Source organism: Caenorhabditis elegans, chromosome II (genome assembly GCF_000002985.6).
Source record: "Caenorhabditis elegans chromosome II".
NCBI lineage: Eukaryota > Metazoa > Nematoda > Chromadorea > Rhabditida > Rhabditidae > Caenorhabditis > Caenorhabditis elegans.
Genome location: NC_003280.10, coordinates 50329 through 68091, shown reverse-complemented (window position 1 = coordinate 68091; position 17763 = coordinate 50329). Strand labels below are relative to the sequence as shown.

Sequence of the window (17763 nt, the reverse complement as noted above, 5' to 3'; positions counted from 1 at the left end):
AGAATCGAAATTGTTGGTTGGAAAATTTCCAGTAAAAATATTTTCAGTTTAATTCCGTTTTTCGGTATTTTCTTGACGCAAAAAATAATGAAACTAACGAAAATTTAACCAACAACCCAAAAAATTCCGAAAGGCACTGAGTATAGTAATTAAATTTTTGAGTGCATTGATAATAGGTGTATATGATAAAAACGGAACGTACAAATGCAAACCACACACAATATAGTACGGAAAGTTGTATGACAAAGCATTTTGGACGCAGAAGAAAGATAGTAGATGGTGGGTGGGAAAGAAATGAAAGAAAAATGTTTGTACGGTGCAATAGAAAAATATGCTTTTTGTTGATGATTCATGAATATTTCTTTTGCCAGTTGAAAAGAGTGCAGAGTAAAGCTTCTTCTGTGTCTGTTAAATTCAGCGTTCTTGCATAAACATATATCTTATCTAGATTGAAAACTGGAATGTTCATTGAACATATTTCGAAAGATTGGCCAAAGAATTCTAAAGAGTAAATATGGTAAGCTTAAAAAGCACAGTTTTAGTGATTTGATTTATGATGCTTTTATTGTGAGGCTTACAGAGAAAGTAATTTAGTCCCTGCCAATTAAGAGAAGTTCCTTAAAATAGGTACTTACTAATTTTTAAAGTTGTAAAAACTTTCTGGAAGCTTTTAGTTGACTTTTGTCACAATTTAATTTTGAAACAGCTCATGTTGTTCCTAAGTTTGCAATAAATCTTCAAATCAAAAATTGATTTGAAAAATTACGTAAATAAATGTTTCAATAATTTTCTATAAAAAGTCCTCAAAAATATTCAGATTGACTTTTTCTAGTTCAAAGTTCAAGTACTTCTTTTGTTAGGTTTCCAAAGGTTACCGACAAATCAAAGCTGAGAATAAAATTCGGAAGACGATCGATTCAAAAAAAAAAGTACACTTGAAACTTTTGTGTACATTTTGAAAGAAAGACAAAAGAGAAAGACTACCGGAAAACCCGCAACTGGTTGAGGAAAAGAAAAAAGGCATTTGTGAGACTAAAATTTTGCTTCAAACATTCATAGAGGGTGCGTTCTACGACATGAAATATTAAAATTCCTATTTCAAAAGCCTGAATACAAGGGTTCTAACAAAGTTCGATGAAATGAAGAATAATAATCTCACACATGTGACTTTTAGTTTTTCTCATTGACGCATAGGTGGGAAAATGTAGAACTCATTCTTAAAACTGAAATAACAAGCAGCTATGGGTCAGAAACTAAATTTCAAACAACAATATCTCACAGTACGGTAGGTAAGTCATGTTTAGAACACATAAAAAGCAATGCAAAAACTTGGAAACAAGGGTAGCACTAAAGGGAAAAAACGAAGAAAAAATAAGTCAGAAAGTAGTAACAACCTTCTACAATTAGGCGGCTGGCAAGAAACAGTATGAGGTAGAAGAGAGTGACGTCCCTGGTCAGTGCATTTGGAGGATAGGGAGCGTCAGACGCAGACATATAGACATCACACGGCATATCTGCCTAATATAGGCAAAGAAAAGGGTGACCCAGGCAAAACAATGGGCAATATAACGTAGAAAGAGTGTAGACCGAGAGAAAACAAGAGTATGACTGTGCGGGAAGGCTGCGGAAGAGTGAGCGCGCACGCGGGAAGTAAGGCGGCTGGCAACAGGAAATGGGGAAAACATCAACAGGATTGAAGAGATTTTAGAGAAAGAATGGTAGACACACACAGCTGATCCGTTTATTAATGAGAAAAGAGGAGATGAGGGGGACAAGAAGTGTTTATGATACCAAACCGTTTTTATTACATTCCGAAATGTATTTACTTCTTTTTTTTGTCCACTATGAAAATTGAATGTGGTAGCAGAGAAGCAGGTAGCTGCCAGGTTGTAAATGCTCATAAGAATAGAGCTGGTGACTATGGTAACATTTGAGTGCTGAACGAGAAGAATGAAAACTTCCTCGAGGTAGAGGTAGCAACAAAAAAAATGACGTAGAAACGAGAGTTATGAAGAAATGAGACAAATCGTGCATAGTTTAAATTTGAAAATAACCACAAAAAATAGACCAAAGTTTTCCAAAAAGCTCCCATAACTTTCATTTATCCGGTAAAACTAAAAAATCAACAGTTGAAAAAAAAATCAGCTTTTAAAGTAATTCTGCAGTTCTCGAAAGTAATGAAAAAAACATTAAAAAATAAGATTGCCATTTAAGCTGTTGGTAGTTGTTGGTAGGATTTTTTTTCCTTGTTAGTATACTCATAATGGACCAAGAAAAACCAAGTCAAAGTTATAGAAAATTGACAAAAATATTAAAAATTGACGTTTTGATAAAATTTTGAAAAAAGTTTAAATTTTTTCAATACAAGTGATAAGAGCATATTACTCCAGTGATAATGAATGCGAGCTTCTTCAGCGAAAAAAAAAATAATGAAACGGCAAACGACAAATAATGATTGAATGATTGGAGAAAAGTGCGCGCGCGATTGAAAAGATAGCATTCAATGGAGTTTTCATAGAAAGAAAGAAAATTAACAATACGAATATGTGCTCGTTCACTCCATGTGTAATCTACAATTTAATTTAATTTAATTTAATTTATTTACGCTCGCGAGGAGACGTGGAAAAAGTTGAACAAAAAAAGAAAAATGTACACATACAATAGATCATAAATACAATACACTGAATAAGAGGGATAGAAACAAGAATAATAAATAGAAACAAGCAGAATAAATAGGAACGAAAGTTTGTTAACAGGACAGTTAGGTAAGGCGGACAAGATGCTCAAAGCAGTATAAATTTTAAAAGGTTCATCTTCCGGACATTATGAAAAAAAAACTGAATTTCTAGGCCAAAGTTTTTTAATGAAAATACCAAGACACTTTCTTCCGGAAAACTCCATAAATTTTCTACCACTACATGAAAACTAAGAGTACTTAAATTGTGTATAAACAGATGCACAGACCACAAAATTTTATATACTTTTCGAACTTTCAAACTATCAACAAAGTGAGTGCTGAGAACTATACAATCCTCAATTCTTTTCCACTTTTCCACTATGATCGCGCATGAAACTGGGCGTCCTCCGCCCGATTCTCAAAAGACACAAAAGACAGTATCGAAAACGATTGGGAAGGGTTCCGTTTTGTATAATGAAATGATCTGACAGAAATGACAGTAATAATGGAAAAAGAATAGGAATGTGTTCGGAAAAAAGACTGATCACAGCAAAAGCAAAAAACGAATCAGATAAATAATCTCATTGATTTAAATTAATTAAACGTTTTTTTGATCACACGCATGACTGAAGATTTAGTTAGAAGGTAAGGAGTGGTGGAGTTTCCCATTCATATATTAGTAGGTCGACCAAAAAATGTATACGATACTCTAGTCATGTAAAATAATTTGTATTCCAACCAGGTTTGCCGTTCAGAAATTTTTTGCCGACAAATTTGGCATAGTGGCAAACTGGCTTTTTTGGTTTAGTTTGAATATGGTTTTTTAATCAGTGTAATTTATGCACTACTTCCAGCGTAGGTGCTTGTCTGCCTATCGCCTACATGTGATGTATATTCGAATGAGTCGAGGTATGCATTTTTCGTCTTCGTGAATGATTTATAAAAAAAACTAGTGAGGAATATATAAAGTGAACGAGTTCATGTTTATTTTTGAAAGCTCTTTGTTGGAAAACGAAAAAACGGGTTTTGTTCTAATATTTTCGAATACTCGTTTCATCGTCTTGTTGCTGACTCCTAGTCGTCCTGTAAAACAAAATGTCTCATTTGAGAAAATTACATTTATTATGGCTTGGTGAAAGTGATGCTACCGCGTAAATCATGAAAAATAGGCACTGAACGAAGGAAAATCAAAATAAAGATGAAATAAAGAGTATGCAAAAAGACATTATAAACTGAAATTGTGACAGTGGTTTTGTGTGTGGGTGTGTAGGCTTAAACTTCCACCAACTTAACGTTGCGCTCCGGTGGTGAATAAATATTTTGTGTCGGGAATGGCACTCTGTAATTGATCGTTTTTTTAGAAGATTTAAGTTTCATTTAAGGTAGTGTAAACAGCACTCACCTTCTTGAGTTATTCAACTCAACCCGCTGTCTAGCTGTTCTGACGACTTGGCTATTCTTAATCCAGGCACTCCACGCGTAGATGAAAGCGCCAAACAAAAATGGAAACAGGTCGATGAAAATGAGCAAAAGTGTAGAATAAGTCGGCAATAAGGAATTCTTCATTTTTGGGATGCAAGGTTGTTGCAGGTCTAACTGAACCAATGTTTCGTGTGGTTTGAACTCACAAGCGAATCTTTTTTGGATACTGTCAATTTGGTATTGATCACGAGGATAAGCCTCGAGGAACAATCGGTCAAGCATTCCTGGGAAACGGACGGCTCCCCAGAAAATTGGGTGCACAAGATACAAAAATTGAGCAATACAAAACAAGAGGCCAATGAGAAGAACTATCTGAAATGTCTTGTAAGCAAAATTCTTTTCAATTCAAATACACTTACTCTGTAGGCGAACTTCGCTCCATTGCCAGCAATCCATCCCATGTGAATAGCCAGAACAATTGGGAAGAGGAAAATTGACAAAATCAAATTCCAGAAGAATAAGTTCCACACTGTTGAATTAGTCTGCAACCAAAAGCTTATTAAAAGTCAATTTTTTTTAAATTAAAAACCTTGTCAATAAGATACGCATAATCCTCGAGTTCTTCTACAGTCATCCAGACTCTTCCATGTTTGTCCACGTTAGTCTGATTCTCTTTTGGATAGTTTTCGTCCATCGCATTTTTAAGTTCACTGGCTATTTGATGAGTTCTGTTAACGTATGTGGTAAGTTCATCGTGAACTGACGAATGCATTGTTCCGTAAATTCCTGAATATTCAATTGTATTCTTTTTCGAGTTTAATGAGGTTTACCTAAAATAACAAACATTGTGATGAGACACATGAGCAGTACGATTCCAAGCCTGTTATCCAACTTTTGTTTGTACTTCTTCATATCCTGAATGTATAAAATAACATTTATGTAACTTCAATGCTATCGAATTTTTTAGTCTATGAAACTTGGACAAAAAACTTACAACTCTTCTATTGTTCGCGATCGCCATAGTTTTAGTGCGTCAAAAGTCGAAATGATGAAAAGTCACCAAGAAGTAACCTATATTGTGTTCAACTACCAAGTACTCTGAGTAAATACAAGTAAAGGCACCGGAAGGCAAGAGGAAAAGTGTGTTCGAAAAGATGAGTTGCAGAAACGATTCAAAGAGATCGAGTGATAAGTGCGGAGGAGCCCCCACCACTAATAGGAGCAGGAAAAAAAAGAGAAAGAAGGAACACACAAAAAATGAGCGGCCTAACAACTGTTTCAGCAAGAGGGTGAGCAGGTAAAAGAGTAACAGACATCGTTTTTTCGTCTTAGCATGCTTCAAAGTTTCAAGAGCCTAGAATTTCAATGTAAACGATTTTTATCATTTTTGTTCACTAATAATATGTAGTAAAAATGTAAGCAGTTACCTTTTTTCAATACAATACTGACATAACTAATTTATTTTGACGATTCAATACTGACATAACTAATTTATTTTGTCTAAGTTGGTTTTTCTAAGTCTACAACTAAGTTGGTTTTTGACTCGAATTAAAATGTTTCATACATTTTTTGAACATTTGTCATTCTGGCCGTACTCCACCTTTTCATTGAAAATCAATTAATTCCTCAAATCAAATTTTCCTACTTCACCAAAAAATATCGTATAGTTCTCTTCCTATTTGGACAATCTGAAAGCCATATATGTATATTTCTCGAAAATAATTTAACGAGGATTCAATTAATTTTCAATGAAAAGGTGGAGTACGGCAAGAATGGCAAATGTTCAAAAACTGTAGGAAACATTTTAATTCGAGTCAAACACTAACTTAGTTTTCAGCTATTTTTGGAATTTGTCTATTGAAACAAACTGTTCCAGTTTTATATATGAAATTACATAAAACAATGTGGGGTACTGCTAAAACAGAAAAAGCTTAATTATATTTAAAGTATTTATATTCAGGCATCTTAGAGGATCGAACATTCGACCATGTCTTAGATTTCCCAAAAAGTGCCGCAAAATCAATTAATTAAAAAAAAACCAGAAGTAAAATAAGTTCATAAACCTTCAAATGCAGAAACAAAAAATAAAAAAAAATAGTGAATGAAATTTTTGGGTGGGAACCCATCGATTTGTGTTTTCTCTCTGCTATCACATCAACAATTTAACCCGTCTCAAAATTTCTCTCAATCTCTACATCGTCTTTACACTTTAATTTGTTCTTTTGTTTTTTTGCCATCTCATTCCAAACCCCGCATTTACTGTCTTCACTACCAATTTTCAAATTTGAAAAGGGAAACTACATATACCGGTTTGTTATTTGTTAGGACAATTGCACCGCCTCCAGTCAAACTTCCAGAACCTAAAATGACCACTAAATTACTAGAAATGTAAATTTTGCTGACCTCCTCTATGATAATCGCGTAGACTTTTGGGTGATTCACTTCCTTTCTCTGAAGAATCGGACCTGAAATTGTCATTAATAAATGTTTTTCTCATGGTTTCTTGCATGCAATAACCAAATCTTACAACCCAGAGATGAAGTATATTGAAATAAAAATAACTAAAACAGGGTTGCATTTGGTGATTACAAGTAGGTCAATGTGTACTTGGCGTCAATCACTGCTTGGCTTGATCGATTCGATTTCGGACTGTCTGTTAGCACTGTAGAGTTGATCATTGCTGAATTGACTGGAATTTCAATGATTCTCAATATTTGAAATTACAGATGGGCAAAAGAAATGCAGAGAAAAAGTACTACATATTAAAATTAAGTTATCTGAGTTTCTATCAAATATGAATGATTAAATAAATAATCAAAAACAAAAAAAAGTATGTATATGAGAACTATCGAATGTAGAGACAGGAAATATGTTATCTGTAACTAGTCAAAAACCAAAAATATCTTTTCAAAAGGCATTTTAAATTGTATTCAAATTGTAGTATTCACCGAGTTTCTCTTTGAATATTGGTCAATTGGCAAAAATATGAAACTTTTTGAATTTCTAATAAAATTAGAAAAAGTCGCAAAATTGCGCAACTGGGAAATTTAAATTTACAGTTTCAAAGTGAAAATTATAAATGTTTATGTAACTTTGAAAGTATACCGATTTTTTTCAAAACGAATTATATGTCAATTATCAATTACTTAAAAAGTTTCTAACATATGTATATGCATTTCTCTAAAAATTTGCCAAAAAATGTTGGTAAATTTTGGCAATGTACCAAAACATGGGTAGATTGACTGAAGACTTATTTGAAGTGTTAAACAATATTCCGCTATGTTCAACTAGTGCATATTCGAACAAAATCTGCACCAGGGGCTTAAAATCATTTTCCAAGCATAGTTGAAAATGCTTTTTTGCTATATTTTTGCTTGTTGTGGTCTAGAATGCTAACTAGCCTATAAACCTTTAGACACAAATTTTTTCATGTTTTCCTTCTTATCTGTGGTGTCTAGCGTTTTACAGAAATAAATCAACTATTAAGGTAGATCGACCAAGTAACCTAAAGAATGGCAAGTTTCGGCAAACTTCTGGTATAGTCTAGTTGAATATGATGCCACAAACTAGGAAGAATTTTGCTAAAATCTTCTAATCAAAATGAGGAAAATTTAAGCACTGCTTAGGAAATTGACACATTACAAGATAATAAGTGGATGGATAATCTGGTAGAAAACAGGAAGACAAAGCCAAAAACCGAGAACTGACCTCGAAACGATTGATGCGCGCAGTTCTGTGAAGGGATGGGACATGAGACAGTCCGAATGCGTCAACCGGTCACAGGAAACCAGCAGCAGCATAAAAAGATATTGTGATGATGGAAAAGAGACAGAAAACATTTAGAGATGCGAATAGAGTACAGTCCAACTGGAATCGGCTGAATAATTCCACTTTGGAATAACATTTCGTTGATTTTTGGTGTTTATGTTTGGTATTACAGTGTTAACAATTTGAACGTACGATTTATCAGATTTTAAAGAATAATTATGACTGTGAGAATAGATTAAGCCAATTTGATGATTGCAAGCTTGTCGTAGAATTTTCCGTCAGAAGTTTGCGAATTCGAGCTCATCGGGCACAGGCAAATCTTAAATTCTTTGTTTAAATTTTTTGACATCAAAATTTACCTCTTTCAACTCAAATGTTCCGAAATACGAGTCTTTCAAGTCTTCCAATACTTGTTTTGCATCAAACAAAGCGGCTTCTTTACTTTTTCCAGACTTTTCAGATTGAGTAACATATCTTGAATTCATCAGAGTCATATGTAGCTTCACGGCGTCGGATCCATTATCGTGCTCGTTTTTAGAGCTTACTCCAAGTTCGATTAGGCGACGATTCACATAGTTTGCCACTTCTTGGACTTTATCTCCCTTCACTTTCGCATAAAGCACGAAAACTTGTGATGGATCGTCATTCATCATATCGATTCCTTGAATATCTGCGATCAACGGTTTCGAATCCTTTATTTGTCTGAAATTTCTGATTTTTATATAAAATAGATCGGTTTGGTCCAAATATTTTTGTTTTACCTGATTTCCTTCTCTAAAATTTCGAACGCACCAACGGCCTTTTGTAGATCCATATCATCAAAAATTCTAGCGACGGAAAGGGTCAAATGAAGACGTGTAGGTTTTGTGAACAGTTGCGAATTTTTACACGAGCTCTATAAAAGGTATTTAGAGTACATAAATGAGAGTTATTTTAGTTGCAAACGTACATCAAAATGATCGCTTTCCATAACCATTTGCTTGAAAATATTGAAGTTCTCTTGAACCTCATGTTGGTCGCAGGGCAGAGCTACGAAGTGATTTACACGAGCCTGGAGGAAGTACTAGATAAATGGAAAATTGCAATCATTCTTCATATATATTAAAAAACAATGTACGTCTGTTGATTACGTCATCAATAGGCGGACTATATCAGAAAAAGAGCAGATCTTCGAATGACCCTTTACTTCATGGGAGGAGTCATAAAGCTCCGCCTTTTTTGTAGGCGGAGCCTAATAAGAAACGCCTTTTTTCGTTGGGAGACCTTTGGCGGAAAAATAAAATTTTTGAGAAAAAAGTTGACAAACATTGTTTTTGGCGGACTTCCAAAACATTTTGGAACTTCTGAGAAAATCTGGAAACTTCTAGAATTTTCTAGAAAAGAGCGAACGACTGGTAAAAAATAAGTTAGGAAGAAAACATTTTGAGAAAAGTAGGATTTGACTTAATCAACTGAAACTTCTTCTTCCTAGAAACGTACCGTCTTTCTCGAGTCGTCAATAAAAATTTCCAATCGATCCAAACACCTCTGAACACATTCTAAGCTCACAATTGAAGATATTTCTGGAAATTATCAAATGTTTAAATTTATTTCCGATAGGTTATTACCACAAGCGATATTTTCATTTCTCCTCGGCGTCTTCACTCGACATTGAGTCTCGTTTTCTAGTGAATTCAGAGTTCGACGGTTTGTTCCAATCAATTTTCCAATAAAACAGGGCGCCACATTAATGCTGCAACAAATTTGTTTTAGGCTTCTTCAGGAAAAGACCGTGTAATTTACCTAGAAATCCATTTCTTGCCACCAATCACTTTGATACGATCATCTTCAGTTGGCTCCGGTTCCTTAGAACTTGTTTCCACAGCTTTTGCAACTATCTTAGCTTTTGCTGCCCTTTTCCGCAATTCAGGGAGACCAGCTGAAAATGCTATGATCTACAAAAAATCGCGGGAAATTCACATTCAAACGATTTTTACAGACTTATATGGTGTCAGGCTGCCCCATGACGGTTTGATCTTACAAATGCGGGCATTTTTCACCCAAAAAATGTGACGTCAGTCGTTCTTAACCATGCGAAATCAGTTGAAAAGTCTGCGTCTGAATTCCCACAATTTTCGTAGATCTAAGTAGATCAAATCGAAATGGGACAGTCTCACACAACGTGCACGCTAGCGGTTTCCAATTAGATTTAAAAGTCGGTTTGATCTACGAGAATCGCGGGGATTTAGACACAGACCTCTCAACTGTTTTTGCATGGTTAAGAGTGTGCTGACGTCACAATTTTTTAAGAGAAAATTCCCACATATCTTGTAGATCAAACCGACATGGGACATTTTGACACCACGTGAGTTTTCGAAAATTGTATTCTAAAAACGAACGTGGAGCAAAACAATCAGCTGATGCTTCATCTTCGTAGATATCCGGAGTATCTGCAAATGTCGTATCCGTATTCAGATCAAATGACGTGTCAGCCTTCAGGTTATAAGCCGTTTTTCGGTACTTTCTTCCATTGATCGAATACGTTCCAGCTGACAGTGGGAATGTAGCGGCCATCTGCGAAAATTCTCTGATAGAGAATCGAAATTATACTAAAACAAATAATAAAGGAATTCTGAAAGCCATTGTACTAGATCCATCTAAATTGAAAAATCAAAGCAAATTTAATATAATTTTAATAATGATAACAATAAAACTTTGGTCTAAAATTCTGACTAAAAGAAGTTTGAAACAATTAAAACAGAAAAATTTGGCACGAGATATCTGTATATATATATCACATTAAATTTACAATGTAAGTAGTTAGAATTTATGAGCAACAACTCGGATAGCATCGACAGCTCTTTGAATCTCCTCTTCAGTTAAGTCGTGTTGGAACATTACTCGAATGCTGAAAAAATTGTTAGATCAAATATTATGCAGGTTTATAAATATTTTAAACGTTTTTACCTTGGCCGAATTTTGAACAATTCGTCCTTGTCGAGGTATCGAGCTCTGGTCAGTAGGAGATGATTTTTTGTGAAGACTGTCTCCACAAATGTATCCAATTGCTTTTCTTCATCTTCCCCATTGTAATAGATATGCTTCATTGGACTTTCTGGACATCCTTGCAATGAAAATTTCGATCCACTCAGCGCATCTTGTAGCTTTTTCTGACCATTTATAGCCATTTCAGTAACTTTTTGAACTCTACTTGGTTCTTCATCAATGATAGAAATAGCTTCAGACGCGGCCGTTGCAAGAAGAGGTGGAAGAGAAGCAGAAAAGCAATATCCGAGTCCTGAAAGCCGCTGATGCCCAACTACATATGATCTTCCAACACAGAATCCTCCAGTTGACGCCAATGCGTTTTCGAGTGAGGCCATTACCATATCAACGTCCTCCATCGGAACGTTGAAGTGCTCGGTGACTCCTAAAATATTTATTTGAAGTTTCATGAAAGTATGTTAAGATGGACTACCGAAATCTGAGACAATGCTTTTTTAGACCCGAAGTGAGCCAAAACTATCGAATTTCTTAATGAGACATTATAACAATTATGTATTGTAGTATAATTTTTCTAAACCTTGATCAATTTTCATATATTTCATACTATGCAACAAGACATTGGTTCCTTTAATCCATTTGTTCTAGTTGCATTATCCCGATGATGATGATGTGTCATTTCATTTTTGCACAGTACACGAAAAAACATGTAGGTTTTCATGATCAAAGGTGGTTTGGACCAGATCACTGCGAAACCAGTTTAGACTATTTCATTGGAAATGTTATATTTAGTTATTTATAAGTTTTAACTTGTCTATTATTGTAGCAATGTTCGTTTCGATGTAAAGTTTTTTTGAAGTAAAAAAGTACATTTACTGATCATGGTGAAACACGTTTTTGTGTAAAAATCACTATTTCAAGAAGCATTGGTGGGGTTCCTGTTTTCCAATTCTCGCACCTATTTTGCCGCAATATTTTCAATACCTTTTTTGCAGAGACTTTTGAGATTACAATACATATTAGACATCTATGAGATCTAAGATTATTTTATCAGTGGGAGGCTACTTTCGATTTTCGGTGATAGAAACCAGCTGTTAAAATATATTGCATATTGAGATAAAATTAATAACATGCATGCATGTACCATTTTCTATAGATTTCAGTAATCCTCTAATTATTCAATTAACAAATAACTGATTTAGTTAAGTAAAACGTTTTGAATTATAATTATGGACACATTTCTCACACCCTCTCAAAAGTGAGCGTGGCGATTTCGACCATTTCAGTCTATTTGATGTATTTAAAATTAAAAACCTACTCTACCTTTATATATCACTCATTTTTTTAAACGTGACCTTATCACCTAGATCCTCCATTCAGTCAAACGTGATACAACGTCACCACAGATGATTTTTCATCAGGTTACCACGAAAGTGTATGGCATCATTCAATTTTTCGTCTGTATTTATTTTATATTTTTGAATGTAGAAATTGAAAACAAGGTAGATGAAATTAGACCTTCTAAAAACTTTGATCAAGTATACTTTGTATTTTTGAGGGTACCATTCTTTTAAAAAAAGTTAACTAATTCTACCCATAGATCATTTTCTACAGTACACGCCCATCGAACACATCAGGTATTTAAGATAGTTCCTCATTTAACTAATTTCTCACCATGTTCTTTGCCACGTGACTGTTCTTCAAGGCCATCGTCACGTGGGAATTTCCCGTGGAATTTAAGACGAAGATATTCTGATTGTAACATGTCATTTGAGTCTCCTAGATTATTTTTTTTCCGTTGATCTAACGAGAATAACGAATAACAACAACATATTTATATTGAAAACTCGGAGTATTCGACTAACACTTCCATTTCCGATAGCAATTATCACTTTTATTCTTCGAACTATTGTATAGAGTAACCTTTAAATTTTGCAGATGAGAGAGACTCTCTTAGCTATCCTATTAATAGTTTACGTTTCTGCAAGACCACAAAAAGATCCAAGAGGGCCGAATATCATAGACGATAATGCCGATTTTGGAACACCAGAGCATGACAATCGAGTACATACCGAGCTAACGCAATTGGTGAGTGTTCTAGAATCAATTAAAAATTATGTTTCATTCCTAATGAAGCTTTAAGACAGTCTCAAGATCGATATCGGTTTTCCAGACCGATAAGGAAGTCGCTCAGTTGATTGGATCCGACTATTTTAATGGAAGTGTTCTACCATGTGATAATGAAACAGCGCCTGGACAATGGATGATCTACTGTAGTGGTAAACTTCTACAGACTGTCATGGCCGTCCAATTGTATCCGGATTCCAAGACTTTTGTGGATCAGCCAATGAAAGAAAATCAAACTGGAAAGTCTATTATGGAGCATTTTGAAAAACGTTTCCCTGTTTCTATTGAGAAGATAACCAAGAAAGATGTTGCCGAATTTGTTGATGAATTTTTCGATAAAGAAGGCAACGAGTTAGATGTGTAAGTTGACATAATTAATTTCGAAGTTGTAATATCCAAGCGTGTGTTTTCAGTTGCGATCTTCCTGACTGGAGGCCCATTACAGAACAATTGGCTAATATCAAAGATGCTAGCTATCAGGCCTTTGCTCAACGACTTCATTTCATTTGGATTCAACTTTGCCGCCAGATAAAGCCAGAAGTGAAAAATGATCCATCTCGTTTCTCTCTCATTTATGTGCCATATCAGTTCATCCTTCCTGGAGGAAGGTTCCGTGAATTCTACTATTGGGATGCATATTGGATACTCAAAGGGTTAATCGCGTCTGAACTGTATTCAACTGCAAGAATGATGATATTGAACTTCGCACATATAATTGAAACGTATGGTTTTGTGCCGAACGGAGGCCGAGTTTATTACCTTCGAAGATCTCAGCCACCGTTTTTCGCACCAATGGTATACGAGTATTACTTGGCAACTCAGGACATTCAACTAGTAGCAGATTTGATACCAGTTATCGAAAAAGAGTACACATTTTGGAGTGAAAGAAGAACTGTTAATGTGACCTATGAGCATCCGGACTTGAATGAAACACTTCACATGTTCCAGTACAGAACAGAGGCTGAAACTCCAAGACCTGAAAGTTTCAGAGAGGATGTACTGAGTGCAGAACATTTTACAACAAAGGATAGGAAGAAGCAGTTTTTCAAAGACTTGGGAAGTGCGGCAGAAAGCGGATGGGACTTTTCGAGTAGATGGTTTAAAAATCATAAAGATATTTCAACTATTGAGACAACTAATATAGTACCAGTGGATTTGAATGCCTTTCTTTGCTACAACATGAACATTATGCAATTGTTCTATAAACTTACCGGAAACCCCTTGAAACATTTGGAGTGGTCATCTCGTTTTACAAACTTCCGTGAAGCATTCACAAAGGTATTCTACGTACCGGCTCGAAAAGGATGGTACGACTATAATCTTCGGACACTCACCCACAATACTGACTTCTTCGCATCCAATGCTGTACCTCTATTCTCGCAGTGCTACGACCCACTGAACTCTCAGATTGCAGTGGATGTGTACAATGAAATGCAGAATTCTGGGGCGTTCTCAATACCCGGCGGAATTCCAACAAGTATGAACGAGGAGACGAACCAGCAATGGGATTTCCCAAATGGTTGGAGTCCAATGAATCATATGATCATTGAAGGACTTCGCAAGTCTAACAATCCAATTCTACAACAAAAGGCGTTTACTCTTGCTGAGAAATGGCTGGAGACTAATATGCAAACATTCAATGTTTCCGATGAAATGTGGGAGAAATATAATGTAAAGGAGCCACTGGGAAAGTTGGCGACTGGTGGAGAATACGAAGTTCAGGTTAGTAAGGTAGAGGAACTACGAAACCTAAAAAATGATCATTTCAGGCCGGATTCGGTTGGACCAATGGTGCAGCACTGGATTTAATTTTCACATATTCCGATCGACTACAGTATAACGGGCCGATATTAGAATCATTGGTCGGATCACAAACGACGTCTATGAAATCGTCACCAGATTCGTCGACATCTCTACCAATTGATATCACCACTACCATCACGACATCATCATCATCCTCTACTTTCGGGTACAGTAACATTCTCACACTTATTACGGTGTTTGTATTATATATTTTATAGATTCGATTGTTTTTATAGGAATTATTTCAATTGTACATTTAATTTTTGCAAACGGGGTATTACTTTTCTCTATATATAAAGCTTTCCTATCCTATTTTTGTGTTTGTATTGGTCTGTGGTATTTTTCATGCTAAACTTAGCGGCAGAGGAGCACTGAATTGGAAAAAAGTGGCTCTGAAAATGTTTCAATGCATTTTTTCACAACTTTGAGGTCCGTAAAATGGCTCTAAATGTGAATTTTTTGCAGATTTTGATGATTTCCCGGATGTTTAGGGGCCGGCTAACATTCAGATTTTTTTTGAAATTTTTTTTTAATTTTCGAAAAAATCTGAAATTTTGCCACGGATTCAAAAAATTTCAAACTAAAAAAAGAACGTTTTTTTTTATTTTAAAAAATTCCAAAAAAAACTTCTGAATGTTTTTCTTCAAAATAGTTAACCACCATACGAAATTTTTGAAATTTTTTTCATTAAGCTTACCTCTTCCGGTTTTTCCAATGACTCCAAATGACCAGCTTTCGTCAATGAAAACACGAACTTTGAATCGCCATTTGAACTCGATAATCTTGGGAAGTGGGCAAAGATCCGCATAATTTACATAGAGGCCTTCAACAACAATGAATCGCCGTACAGACTTGGCCTTTTTCGGGTCTTTCTTGTCTCTTTGTTCTTGTTCCAGTAATAACCTCTCCAAGTGCTCCATGTCGTTATGCTTGAAATATTCAACACGACTTCGTGATGCTTGAAGACCTTTTTGGATTGCAAAGTTAACACCTTCGTCAACAAAGATGACATCTCCCTTTTTAGCGTATGCGGGAATTGCTGAAGATACTGTAGCAAACCCATAGCTGTACAGAACAGCCTCCTCACATCCCATAAATCTGGAAAATAAATCTTTAAATTAAAATTTGTAACTATAGTAAGTTGTCTCTTTATAACTATAGTAAGTTGCCTCACTTTGCCAATTCTTTTTCAAGGTCCAAATGAACATCAACAGTTCCGTAGAATCCACGTGGCCCGCACGATCCTACGCCGTACTTGAAAATCGTCTGTTTCGCACGGTCTTCAATCCGTTTGACTCCGATAAAGCTGAGGAAATTTGTTGATGCCATGTTGAGATACTTTTCGCCATCGATCGAAACATCCTTTGTCATTTTTCTGCAATTTGGGGGAATGAATATGTGAAAAAAGCCTAAAAACGAGTAAAACTCACCCATCAGCATATTTTGGATTCAGTACAGGATGGTCTTGTGGTGTTTCAGGAACCAATGGTTCCGGAGTCCAATCAGCAATTAATTCATCTTTCTGCCTTTCAGTTAGTTTCTTTGAAAGTTTTTCTTGTTGACGTTTGGATCTGTTCCGCATGACAACATAGGCAAGAAGTGCAACGAGCAAAGTTTCAATGTAGAAATGCCACGAATCTGGTAGAAATCCCATGTTTAGTCTGAAAGTAATATAGGTAACACGGGGTGCTGTCCCATCGCGGTTTGATCTACAAAAAAATGCGGGAATTTTTTCTCCAGAAAAATGCGACGTCAGCACACTCTTAACCGCACAAAATCAGTTGAGAAGTCTAAGTGTCTAAAATCCCACAAGTCTTGGAGGTCAAACCGAAATGGGGCATTCCTACACCACGTGAGGTATACAAAATTGTAAAAAGAGGTCGGAGCTCATGCTCATGTGCAACACACAAAAGAAAGAACGAATAAGAACAGGTTGCTAGGTCAACACCACCTGCGTCTCTTCAGTTATGCAAACTATTTCATGTAGGCTTTCAATGAACGTATTGTCGTTTGATATTTAAATGTAATAGCTTTAAAAATACAAGTTGTATTCTATCAGTTTTCCGGTCAATTATTAGGTTTTTGCAATAATGTTAGAATTACAAGAAGAATTTAAATAACAGAGCGTAACCTTTAAATAACCTTTAAATTAGTTTCAAATAGAGTCATAACATACAATTTACAAAATAGGAGAAATGAACCGAGAAAAGTGAGTAGTGTTGAGTGTTTTGTGCACCTTGTGTCTGTCCATCACCCCATATTTCTCGATATCTTTCTTTTCTCTTCTGTCCTTTTTCTCCTTTTCTTATCGATTCTTATTGGTTTCTAGTTGAAAATGATGGCACCTTTATGTGTCATTACATGGAATTTGTGTTCAAAAACAATTAAAGGCAAACTGCCGGAATGAAAACTTCCGGCAAATCGGCAAATTGCCGGAATTGATATTTTCCGACAAATCGGCGAAAGGCCGGAATTGAAAATTTCCGGCAAATCGGCAAATTGGCGGAATTGAAATTCTCGGCAAATCGTCAATTTGCCGGAATTGAAATTTCTGGCATATCGGCAAATAGCCGAAATTGAAAACATCCGGCATATCGGAAAATTGCCGAAATTGAAATCTCGGCAAAACGGCAAAGTGCCGAAATCGAAAATTTTCGGCGAATTGCCGAAATTGAAAAAATCCGGCGTATCGGAAAATTGCCGGAATTGAAATTCTCGGCAAATCGTCAAATTGCCGGAATTGAAAATTTCCGGGAAACCGGCAATTTGCCGAATTTGTCAACAAAAAAATTTTCTGAACGACAATCGCCGCCCACCCCTGATTTTTTGCGTTATTAAAATTATTTTCCTAAAATTTTGCAAAAAAATTTAATTTATCTTTCTTTTGAAAATCTAACTTTTTCCTGTCTGCAGGCAGGTGAGTAAGCACTTCTTTTCCTGAAATTTTCGAATTTCGAAATGAAACAATTCAGTTTCTAAAGTTT

General features: G+C 35.5%; 4 protein-coding genes across 8 annotated transcripts; 1 reads left to right on the top strand and 3 right to left on the bottom strand.

Moving 5' to 3' along the window:
* Positions 1 to 3787: 3787 nt before the first annotated feature.
* C23H3.2 (DUF3810 domain-containing protein) lies at positions 3788 to 6779 on the bottom strand (the record flags this gene model as incomplete). 2 transcript variants are annotated; one of them, NM_061250.8, is made up of 8 exons in its annotated part: positions 6707 to 6779; positions 6503 to 6564; positions 6407 to 6459; positions 4930 to 5014; positions 4689 to 4885; positions 4519 to 4641; positions 4080 to 4471; positions 3788 to 4016 (listed from the first exon to the last, which is right to left on the bottom strand). In NM_061250.8, the coding sequence occupies exons 1-8, from the start codon at positions 6775 to 6777 to the stop codon at positions 3950 to 3952; spliced, it is 1050 nt and encodes a 349-aa protein (NP_493651.1). In that variant the 5' UTR covers positions 6778 to 6779. The 2 variants fall into 2 exon arrangements, with proteins under 2 accessions (NP_493651.1, NP_872017.2); NM_182217.6 differs by lacking the exons at positions 6407 to 6459; positions 6503 to 6564; positions 6707 to 6779 and adding an exon at positions 5094 to 5121 and having other exon boundaries at positions 3950 to 4016.
* A 1272-nt stretch (positions 6780 to 8051) lies between these two features.
* ascc-1 (K Homology domain-containing protein) lies at positions 8052 to 10422 on the bottom strand. 2 transcript variants are annotated; one of them, NM_001129119.3, is made up of 8 exons: positions 10246 to 10422; positions 9650 to 9785; positions 9475 to 9599; positions 9347 to 9429; positions 8817 to 8918; positions 8629 to 8762; positions 8227 to 8569; positions 8052 to 8186 (listed from the first exon to the last, which is right to left on the bottom strand). In NM_001129119.3, exons 1-8 carry the CDS (start codon positions 10418 to 10420, stop codon positions 8103 to 8105), a joined length of 1182 nt encoding a protein of 393 aa, NP_001122591.1. In that variant the 5' UTR covers positions 10421 to 10422; the 3' UTR covers positions 8052 to 8102. The 2 variants fall into 2 exon arrangements, 1 of the variants encoding a protein (NP_001122591.1); NR_132568.1 differs by having other exon boundaries at positions 8103 to 8569; positions 10246 to 10420.
* Positions 10423 to 10521: 99 nt separating this feature from the next.
* sptl-1 (Serine palmitoyltransferase 1) lies at positions 10522 to 16440 on the bottom strand (the record flags this gene model as incomplete). 3 transcript variants are annotated; one of them, NM_001392983.1, is made up of 5 exons in its annotated part: positions 10522 to 10754; positions 10814 to 11276; positions 15477 to 15877; positions 15954 to 16154; positions 16210 to 16440. In NM_001392983.1, 5 exons carry the CDS (start codon positions 16431 to 16433, stop codon positions 10667 to 10669), a joined length of 1377 nt encoding a protein of 458 aa, NP_001379707.1. The 3 variants fall into 3 exon arrangements, with proteins under 3 accessions (NP_001379707.1, NP_001021979.1, NP_001300513.1); NM_001026808.4 differs by having other exon boundaries at positions 10667 to 10754; positions 16210 to 16361; NM_001313584.3 differs by lacking the exons at positions 15477 to 15877; positions 15954 to 16154; positions 16210 to 16440 and having other exon boundaries at positions 10667 to 10754; positions 10814 to 11250.
* tre-5 (Trehalase) lies at positions 12788 to 15091 on the top strand (the record flags this gene model as incomplete). Its single annotated transcript, NM_061248.6, has 4 exons — positions 12788 to 12937; positions 13023 to 13336; positions 13390 to 14698; positions 14746 to 15091. The coding sequence occupies 4 exons, from the start codon at positions 12788 to 12790 to the stop codon at positions 14995 to 14997; spliced, it is 2025 nt and encodes a 674-aa protein (NP_493649.2). The 3' UTR covers positions 14998 to 15091.
* Positions 16441 to 17763: the final 1323 nt, after the last annotated feature.